This window comes from Cynoglossus semilaevis, chromosome 8, assembly GCF_000523025.1.
Source record: "Cynoglossus semilaevis isolate Cse_v1.0 chromosome 8, Cse_v1.0, whole genome shotgun sequence".
Taxonomy (NCBI): domain Eukaryota; kingdom Metazoa; phylum Chordata; class Actinopteri; order Pleuronectiformes; family Cynoglossidae; genus Cynoglossus; species Cynoglossus semilaevis.
In genome coordinates, this window is record NC_024314.1 from 16,448,717 (window position 1) to 16,459,433 (window position 10,717).

Sequence of the window (10,717 nt, forward strand, 5' to 3'; positions counted from 1 at the left end):
GACGGAGCAGCAGAAGATGCTGAAAATATAAACAGTTGCTGATTTCAATTTCTGCTGAGCTTTTGAAACTCTTACCCTGCTCTGGTACTTTCACTTCCTGTTTTCTTTAATGATATGCACTTTATTCACCACATCCCTCTAACATTTACAGAGGTGTCGAGGAGTCGGAGCTTTTCTCAAAGCAGGCGCTGCTTCTAATCAAAATCCTCTTTTTTTTTCTGTTTCGCTTCTCCAGGCGCGAGAGCCTCAGATGGTGAGCTCACACATAGTGACCGTGTCTGGTTTGTTGCCGTCTTCCACCTACAACTGCAGCGTTACCAGCTTCAGCTACAGCACACCCAGCAAGCCTGCTCACATTTCCATCACCACTGCAGGTAGGTGGAGCTACTTAGCATCAAATGGGTCCTTTGATTTTGTGGGACGGTGGTCTCTGATTGGTCCTGATTCCTTGTGTGGCTACAGCTAAAGAGATGAACCCCAGTGTGGCAGCCATCTCGGCTCTTGCCGTCCTCAGCGTCCTGCTGGTCAGTTTGCTCGTCCTCTTCCTGCTCATCTTGCGCAAGAAACACCTACAGATATCAAGGTAGGTAATGGCAGCCAGCACAGCATCGAAACCACATCGTCTTCGTAAGCATGTCTTAAAGCAGTTGGTTTTCTTTGAAGCCAAGTCCAGTGTTCAAGAGACTACATTTACAAAAATGTCATTGGTTGAAGAAGGAAAAACAGCTCCAACCCTTAGCAGTGGTTGATTTTGCTGCCTCATCATATTCACATTTCTAACTTCCTATTTACGTGTTTCTCAGCTGTGACCCGCCATGTGACCTGTTTGACCTGTGCGTGGCTGTTTTGTGTTACAGAGAATGTGGAGCCGAAACGTTTGTCAACTTCGCGTCATTCGAGAGAGACGGGAAACTTCCCTACAACTGGTACGATCTTAGTTTTTGTGTTTTCACATCATTGGGATGAAAATAACCTCATCGAATTAACGTTAGCCTCGGGGCTTTTAAAAGGACCAATCGGGGCCAGACTAGCAACAGGAGATTTTTTTTTTTTACCGTTTTTAACAGCCTCAGGCTGAAAAGGTGTTGATGATAAACTCCGCCATTCTAAACCATCTTAACTTAAGTCCGTTTTTATTGTTTTCTTAGTTTGATCTCTTTAGGCCTTATTTGTGTTTAGTTCTGTTAGTCAGACGATTGTTCTCTGAAGGACAGCTGAGATTCACATTAATATAAAGGCTGAAAGACGGTCAGTTAAGGCAGAAGCCCGACTTCCATCTGCTCTTGTTTTTGACCTCCATCACTAAACACACGTGTCCATCATGTCTTTTTACTGTGACAGTGGTTGTGTTTATGCTTTGACTGTGCACATCAGCAGAAGTAGAACAAAAGTAGGAATGTCTGACTGATGCAGATGATGGTCACAAATTTGATCAGAAACAAAGTTCTAAAAACCGTTCTTGGAGGGGTTCTCCCTCCCAGGCCCTGTTGGTTTACTCCTGTGTCCTTTAGTCTGTTGTATTGGACTGACATCTATCTGCACCAGTCTTCCATGTCTTCAACACTAATGAGGTCATGACGATGTTTATGGTGACCATCACGTGGATTGACGTCACCGCCAGGTTGCAAATCGTAGGACTGTCTCACACGATAAGTCTTAAGTGTTACATTGTAGGCCGGTAGGACGCAGTGATGTCACAGACTCAGGCTGGAGGTTTGTTTAAAGAACAGAGCAGCCATTGACGTCCAGCAGCGAACAGACTCCTGTTGTCTTTCTGACAGACAACGGGACACTTTCTGAGCGGCTGCATGATGCATTAACTCTGTGTTCAGCACTAATGTGCCTCTTTACTAATGGAGCACCATGTTCTGTCCCCAACCTGTCGTCCCCTGGTGTCTGTTTTCTTTATTTTGTGTGTGTGTGTGTGTGTGTGTTTTTTTTTTTTGGTTTGTTTCAGAAACAGAACCCCCTTCAGGCGAAGAAGCCTCTTTGCCTTCCTTACCCTACTGCCATCCTGCCTTTGGACTGACTATCTTTTGGCTTTTTATATTAATCCTTGGTAAGTAAGCACCTGCTGGCCAAATCACTGCACTACAAAAAGCATACGGTATCCAAGCCAGCCACGGTGTTGACCAGAGGCATGGTTTCATTCTGCAACACCAGACAATCATATCTAAATCCAGAACTCCAGGAGTCCTGTTTTCAGCAAATCCCATGGGTTAGAACCAAAACCAAAACCAACAGAAACATTTGAATGACAATCAAGAAACATTACTGAGCCGTTTGGTTCTTTACCTAAAAAGATCACGTCCTATGCAGATGACGCTGAACTATATGCAATGTCAGTTCTCTAAAAAGTGTTTCTCTAAAACCAACAATTATATCAACAGTCAAATGCATCACAATTAAGAAAAAAAACAGCGATGTACCCGATTTCACTCGTACTCCAAAAGTATTTCTCTCTCCAGGTACCAGCAGTATGACCAAGATTTGAATAAAAATCTATAAATGACATTAACAAGTTTCAGTATGGAAACAGAACATACAACTTTAAGTCGTGGTTAATTCTTAGATTAGATGTTTTTAAATGATAAGGTCTCTCTTATAAATGTTATAACTTTAATATAATTTATTTGGTCCTAACATGGGATTTGAGAAAACATGAATGACTTATATTTACACGCAATTCTTAGATTAGATGTTTTCAAATGATCAAGTCTATCTTATAAATGTTATAACTTTAATATCATCTATTTGGTCCTAACATGGGATTTGGGAAAACATGAATGACTTATATTTACACGAGGGTTCTGTTTAATTTTGTCGTACGCATGAAGCCAAATTAAACTGTGTCTGCGGTCCAACACTTCAAGGTTAAACTCTTTTTTCTAATGTGCAGTGTAGCATGATGCTAACTGTCAATAGACTGTGGCTCTGGGTGTTTGCATGCGCCCTGTTTGTCTTTACTGTAGCAGGTAGACGTTGCTTGTGCTTGTAGATCATTTACTGCAGTTTTAAAGTGTAAATACATGTTAGCATTTGTAGCCGTTACAACTGCATGATTTTGTAGAATTAAACATTCGAACACATTCAAAAATTAAAAGCATGAAATGGTAAATATGCTGTGCAAATGTAAATGACGGCATGCTTTATCTTAGATTATTATTTATTCATATATAGTGACAGTATTTTAATTTATTTGCATGTCATGAAAGAGAAAAAAATATATAAATAAATCAAAAGTTATATTATCAAATTTGGCATTGATATAATGTTTTTGTTTTTTTTATTTTATTTCACTTTAAATTTAGTCCAAATTCAGTTGTAACAATAATATTTCCCTTAACTAAAACCTAGTGTTTGTTTTTTTGTTTTTTGTAGTTACTGTCACAGAAAAGGTGTGAAAAAAATTTACACTTGTGTATTTTGTAGGAGCAAGACAGCTTTAAAGAAACGGAGACTAACAAGGTAACCAGACTAAACTGTGACAGGTGGCTTCCAGTTGTGTTTCAGCTTCGCCAGTCTCTGGTTTTATTCGTTCATGTTTTTGATTTAATCCACGCGCACTCGTCTCTGTGTCTGTTTGTTTATGCTGCCATTACACTCATTACACAGCCTTCAGCCAGAAAATGTCTGAACTGAAACAAAAAAGTAAACATGAGGAAGTGAAGCGAGTTTAAAGATAGAAAAGAAGGATTTAGACCTCGGTAGAACATTTATATTCAGACAGAGAAGAAAACAGAAACTAATATGGCTACTAAAACTGAACAAAGGGGAAATATTGAAATGTAAAAAAAACACAATGGCACAAGAGAGAAAAAGAGAGAGAGAGAGAAAAGGTCATATAGAACAGTTCAAAATAAAACAAAATAAATAAAACATACAAAATTTGTATTTTCTTTATCTAAATATTATACTCTGTGTATTGTACTGATAACAATCATCTTAAGTTCAAATACTGTTTTCAGAAATGTGACGTGTCATGAAAATATGGACGTGTAAAACTGAATTTTTGAGTTTTTTTAATAAATTCATTAATTTAAAAAATGTATAAATATTTGTGGGCAGGTAAAACTTATTACTCTTTTTTATAAACCATTAAAATTCTGTGATCATGTTTTTCTGAGCCCTTAAGAAATTTGTTTAAAACGATATTCAGTGAACAAATGCAATGTTATGATGTTTTTTTACTGTGTTGTTTATATGTAATGTGTAATATATATATATATTTTTTTAATTTCCAGTCCGGTTCAGCTGGATGACTTCGAGGCCTACTTTAAAGAAATGAGCAAAGACTCGGCCTACAAATTCTCCCTGCAGTTTGAGGTGCGTTCACTGACAACCAGGATTTATATCAGTAGTACATTCTCTAATGATGATGTTGAATGTGGACAGTGCCCACAGCGTTAAATTTCACTCCAGTTAAAGGTGAAGAACTTCAAATTAACAAGATGAAAACTGTATATTTATATTATATTATTTTTACAGACAGATTAAATCTCATTTTGCTGTTGTTGTTCAGGAGTTGAAGAGTGTTGGTTTGGATCTTACCCATGATGCAGCAGATCTTCCGGTCAACAGACCCAAGAACAGATACACCAACATCCTTCCCTGTGAGTCCCTTTAATGCCGGAAAAAAAAAAAGAAAACGATTTTTAATCCATGATCCATGACAACACAGAGCATTTACAATTTAATTTCCTTTTTATAACTCGTTTTTTTTTTTTCTGCAGACGACTTCAGTCGAGTCAAACTGATCTCCATGCACAACGATGAAGGAGCTGATTACATCAACGCCAACTACATACCAGTGAGGAAGTTACTGCAGTACAACAACGACATCAAAACTTTAACCACAAATCAGACTGAAACTAATATTGTTATATACATATTATATTACACATATATGTTTAATAAATAAAACAAATATATATGTATAATGAAGAAGAAAAAAACATATACAAGTCCAACCAGCTAGATAGAGTGCCATCTAGTGGCTGTCAGTGTAAAAAAAAAAAAAAGATCATGCAAAATTATATATTTTAATATATAAGTCACACTTGAGTATAAGTAGCAAACCCAGCCAAATGATGAAAAATGTGTGGCATATAGTCTGGAAAATACAGTATATACACATACACATATTAGGGCTCTGAAGCAATCAAAAGTGGATTAAAAGTGGATTAATCACAATTAATCGTGATCATAACTGGACATGATTAATCATGATTGATCAAGAAAAATTGTACAACGAAACATTGAAAGACAATTAATACATATTATATCATATATTATTAATATGGAAATATGTCCAAAAAAAAACATTGAAAGACAATTAATACAAAATTATTAATATGGAAATATGTCCAAAAAAATATTAAAAAAGTTAAACATTTACCTTCATGGAGTTTCGGTCATTACTGTGCATTTAAACCAGACTCTGACACTTGTTTTGTTGCAGGGTTACAAACACTCAAAAGAATACATCGCCACCCAGGGTCCACTGCCTGAGACACGAAACGACTTCTGGAAGATGGTTCTGCAGCAGAAATCTCCCATCGTGGTGATGTTGACGCAGTGTAACGAGAGGCGGAGGGTTGGTCTCTCACTTTCACTTCAGCTGTCACTGTTGTCAGCCAATGACACGGCTTCATTTTAACCCTGACCGTCGCTGTGATTTCAGGTGAAGTGCGACCACTACTGGCCGTTTACAGACGAGCCTGTCATGTATGGAGAAATCAGCGTGGAGATGCTCACAGAGACTGAGTCTCCAGAGTGGACCATCAGGAAGTTTAGACTGGGATACGTAAGTTCAGCATCCAGACGAGGGGAACCTAATGATGCTAGTTTTTATCAAGTCCTTTTGGCGTCCTGGTTTTTCTTACGTATTTTCAGTGTCAGGATGCTTACAACACGAGTGAAAGCCATAAGACAGTACTATTTTCCCACTGACTTCAATGTGTCTCCGCTGCATCGCCCCCTACAGGCTGATGAGAGTTGTGACGTCCTCCATCTGAACTACACCTCGTGGCCCGATCACGGCGTTCCCACGGTCAACGCCATCGAGAGCATCCTGCAGTTTGTCCATATCGTCCGTCAACAGGCAAACAGGACCAAAGATCCGATCATCGTCCACTGCAGGTCAGGTCACACATGAGAGCAGATAAGTGAAGTTAAGCTAACATCCGTTGACATCTTATTGTTGACTAGTGAAGGGTCTGTGATAGGTTCTTTTTTTACATGTCCAGCCTTCTTGCCAATCAATAAGCTCTGATTGGTTCTTGCCTTTACTTGTTCCTCATGTTTACATGGTGAAATCAGCACTGATTGGTCCCTGCAGATTTTTCCCTCTCGTTGCAACCAACTAATGCAATACTGTCATTTAGCCCGATATTCCTGGTTTCGTCATAGTCATAGACTTAATCTTTGAGGAAATCACTCTTCACCTAAATGGTAGCAGATGAAGTTGATTTTCTTGAGAGCTTCCGAGATGCAGATTGACAGAGCAGGAAGTCAGACCCATAAAAGGTCAATTAGGTCAATTAGGATGAAGTCATTTCCATGGTGTCGTCCTTCTGCTCTGTCTGAGGTGGTTACAGTAACAGTCTGTCTCTGTCTCCTCCTCAATCAGCGCTGGAGTCGGCAGGACTGGGACATTCATTGCTCTGGACCGTCTCATGCAGCACATCAGAGAACACGAGTATGCAGACATTTTGGGGATGGTTTCGGAGATGAGGTCACACCGTCTTTCCATGGTCCAGACTGAGGTGAGGAGTCCGAAAGTCCAGTTGGCTCTGATCACTTGACGTTGGCGTGAAGTTAACTTATGTTTCCTTCTTGTTTCAGGAACAGTACGTGTTCATCCACCAGTGCGTCCTGCTGATGTGGCAGAAGAAGAAACAGCAGTCCATCACCTCTGGCGTCATCTACGAGAACGCCAGTAAGACATAAGGACACGCCTCCAGACGTTCTCTGATACATCCACCGTCCAGACCCCAGGTGTCTGTTTCCAGCAGAGGAGGAAGGGGCACTGCTTCATCGTCAGAATCAACAAACCAATCTCCCGAAACGTTGACAACACCAGTAAAATAAAAACCAGTTTTTGTTTGACCCAGACTGAGAACCCATGAGCGCTGGGTGCTGATTGAACGCAATTCTTTTTTTGTATTTTTTAATCTCAGGAGTTATGCGCCGTCCTCTTTCTCTGTTTTGACATCATCAGTATTAGTCACATGTTGCTGCTTCATCTCATGGTCTTTGTTTGGCCGCAGATATCGACACTCCACTGCCAAACGTAGAAAAACAAAAAGATTTTAGAAATCACGCCTGCTCCAGTGTGATGATTCACTGCCAGGAGGCCAGTACGGAACACACATCAGTCCAGTGAACACCAGACGTTCTTTTAGGTTTGACATTTTGGAGGTCAGTTCAGCTCCCCCTACAGGTAAAACGTGAGCCTTCAGGTTCCACGATCAAATGTCTGCACAAGAACCTAAGGCACAAGAGGAGTTTCGATCAGAGCAACTGAGGCCCTCAGCTGTTGCGGAGGATGGAATTTCGTTTTGTTGCTGCTGATTCTGCTTCTCTTTGTCAACAATGAGAACGTTTCAATTTCCTTCTGTCCAGGACGGAGACCAACTGCAGGCGAACAAGGAGAGTTCTCACCTCTCTACAATCGGCAGATCGACAGATCATGTCTGACAGTAAAAGACTGAATTAGTTCATCTGTCAAAACCAGAATTTAAATAATTAACAACAGATTACAACTATTTTAGACTTTGACAGTTGCTCATATTTACAGTCACTGATTTTGTGCTGATGCCCCAATTTATTCTGGCTTCACAAAATTTGGTACAATTTCTATGAAATGGTCTAAAGCAGATGTTTCAAACTTCCAGCCCATGGGCCACTTCTGGCCCACGAAACCCCCAAAACTGGTCTGCACACTGGTCTGCATCTAGATGTCAATAATGATTTGATGTTGCTTTGATTTTTTTTAAATGTTATTTTCAATTGGTTTTCTTCGTTTATCCATTAGTTACTCACTACAAATTACTCATTTGCGCTGTTGTATTATACAGTATTTTATAAAAGTCCTTTTTATTTTTCAATGTGTTATTTGCATTGTAATGCATTCATTGTAATCAACCTGTCCAGCCCATAATGTTACTTTATTTAATGTCCTGCAGCGTTGAAGACATTAACTTGGTTTTAGAACATTTTAAGGTTAGGCATTTAGCAAAAAAAAGTAAACTTAAGAAACATTGATTCTACATTTTAAAAAATATGATTAATAATGATTGATTTTTGAACATCAATAATATACCAATATATTTTATTTTATTTAATTTTTATTGGGGTCAAATTTGTTACTTTTTATTTAAAAACAATTCAGACCAAATTGGAACATTTTGATCAAAACAGTGACTTTTGTTAAATAATGAACTGAAACAACATCAGTATTAACATGAGGTTTGACCTGGGTTAAGATTTGACCTTAGTTTAGATTTGACCTGGGTTTAGGTTTGATCAGGGTTTAGGTTTTTGATTATTAAAATCGTGACTCTCTGACAAACAGAAGGCCGTTCATCTCTTCTGTGATGAATCACGTCTGCCTCTCTGATCATATCCAGCTTCATGAGGATCATTTTAATCCTTTCACTTTTTTTCTACTGAAGATTTTTGAGAACAGAAAGTCTTTGTCTCTTTCACTGTAGACGGCGTAGCTGAACAGACGAGCGGTCGACCGGAGGCCAAAGGTTGAAATCTAACTTTTTCGCTTCATTCTACATGTTGTCGTCAAAGTAAAAGCACAGGTTGTTCTCAAAATAAAAGCACAAAGTACACAAACTGCATTAAGTGAAGGAAGAGGAGCAAAGAATGATTTTTTTTTAACCTCAAATTAAATTATTAAAATTTTGAATATGCTACCATTGTACCACTAAAAGACCATAAATTAATATAATCTAATAAAAAACAAAGAGATAACACTGAATGCTACTGAAATAGTAAATCAGAAATCTACTCCAGCATGACATTTATCTGATCAGTTTTTCTAAGGAAATTATTCAAATAGTAGAAAAAAAGGATCAAATGTAGCCACTGTGCCTGTACCAGTAAAAGTGTCCAAATATTTGGACTGTCAAATTCCAAAATTGAAAAAAAAAAAAAGTTTAGCTCTGTCATGTCACACTGGGGTTGGTGCAGTTACTGCTTCTGTGTGACCTTAAAAAGTTTATGAATTAAAATGTTGGCTAATGAAGTAGAATAAATAGTAAAAATTTATATTGCATGCCAACTGTCAAGTGTGGTTGTCATTCTCGGATATTTGTAAATGGTGGCATTTCTAGAAGAATCTTAATTGTTAAATTTGAGAAGCAAACACTTGTTTTGAAAGTGTTTTTAAATGTATAAAAAGGAAGTTGAATTGAGGAATTCTGGTAGACACAGGGTTCTACCTGTACTGCAGTCATTCTGTTTCTGGCGTTCAGGATTAGCAGGAACACGCAGCACTTTATGTCATTTGGATTATCCACGATGTGGTGCTGTGACAGTGTGACTGGTTGATTTCTTTATTCGTTTTTATGTCATTAACGTTGTCCATAAATTCCGATCAGAAATGTCTGAAAAGTAAACCAGTTCATCGTCTCTGTAATATTTCCTTAAGAGATTTTGATGTTTAAAGAATTCAATGCAAACATTCGCAAAAAAAAAAACCCAAGGAAATGTTTTTCCGATCTGATTCATGTTGACCAAAATACAAATTCCTAGGAAAATGTTTACAGACAGGACTTTAGAATGTGCTGTTGATTCACTTTGAACCATCTGTGGCCAATGACCTTCAGAACTTCACGATGCTGTTCACAATGTTAAAAGCTGATCTCTGTTATTTTGACGACACCTTGTCTCCAAACTGTAGAAAATCATTTGAAAACAAATGAGCGTCTGAAGCTTCAGTGTTGACTTGTGACATCCTTCATCTATGTGGCCTTGTGGTTCTAACACCAAAACTCTGTTATCTGTTCCTCGTCCTGGACCCCCCGACGGTTCGGTTCTTTGGTTCCCCGCTGCTCGATTTAAGAAAGTTACAAACGGCTCTTTGTTATCAAATGTACTGTACATATGCTACTGACTTACTACTGCTTCTTCTGTTTCTACTGGTCGCTGCAGAACAATTCCTGTGGTTTGTTTCTTTAAGAAAAGTTGTGTGTTTGGGTCGTCACCGTACCCTGAGCCAGAAGACCTTCCTTCGCTCATCTCTGCAGCGCTCCACTTTACTGGCCGTCATCATTGTAGACATCAACGGTGGACATTTGAAAACTCTGCTGCATCACTTGACTATAGAGAACTCATCAATGCACTTTGGCACAACAGTTAGAAAAAAAAATCTACAGGAAAAGAAAAAAAAAAACACTTTCTGCAGCGACTGTAAACTCTTCTCCAATTTCTTTCTCTTGCTTAGTCTGTTGTCAAACTTTGTGTGTCATTAGTGCCATTGTTGTACTTTGTGTCACCTCATGTTTGAGGATGATCATGTTTTGGATCCTTGTTACAGAGTTTTAATGTGTGTGTTGGAAAAAAATAAATTGTTGCAATTATGCTGTGTTTCTGACAGTAGAAAACTTTCTGCAGACACTTTAATGATTAAAAATGTATAAGTAAAGACTACATCACTGTGACAGGACAACTACGGGGGTTCTGACGGGTTTCGACGTCC

The 10,717-nt window shown here is 38.5% G+C and overlaps 1 protein-coding gene across 2 annotated transcripts in view; it reads left to right on the forward strand.

Annotated features, from left to right (window-relative positions):
* Positions 1–10,411, forward strand: part of ptpro (protein tyrosine phosphatase receptor type O) — a 22,053-nt gene extending 11,642 nt beyond the window's left edge. Inside the window, exons 14-26 of one of the 2 annotated variants that reach the window (XM_017034499.2) lie at positions 186–374; positions 463–583; positions 858–926; positions 1,976–2,059; positions 3,433–3,468; positions 4,245–4,326; positions 4,523–4,613; positions 4,734–4,810; positions 5,462–5,596; positions 5,684–5,806; positions 5,987–6,141; positions 6,632–6,767; positions 6,847–10,411. In XM_017034499.2, the coding sequence (XP_016889988.1) occupies positions 186–374; positions 463–583; positions 858–926; positions 1,976–2,059; positions 3,433–3,468; positions 4,245–4,326; positions 4,523–4,613; positions 4,734–4,810; positions 5,462–5,596; positions 5,684–5,806; positions 5,987–6,141; positions 6,632–6,767; positions 6,847–6,951 (1,403 nt within the window). In that variant the 3' untranslated portion in view covers positions 6,952–10,411. Of the gene's footprint in view, positions 1–41; positions 375–462; positions 584–857; positions 927–1,975; positions 2,060–3,432; positions 3,469–4,244; positions 4,327–4,522; positions 4,614–4,733; positions 4,811–5,461; positions 5,597–5,683; positions 5,807–5,986; positions 6,142–6,631; positions 6,768–6,846 lie in introns of those variants that run through there. The other variant, XM_017034498.2, reaches the window with a different exon arrangement.
* The last annotated feature ends 306 nt before the right edge of the window (positions 10,412–10,717 follow it).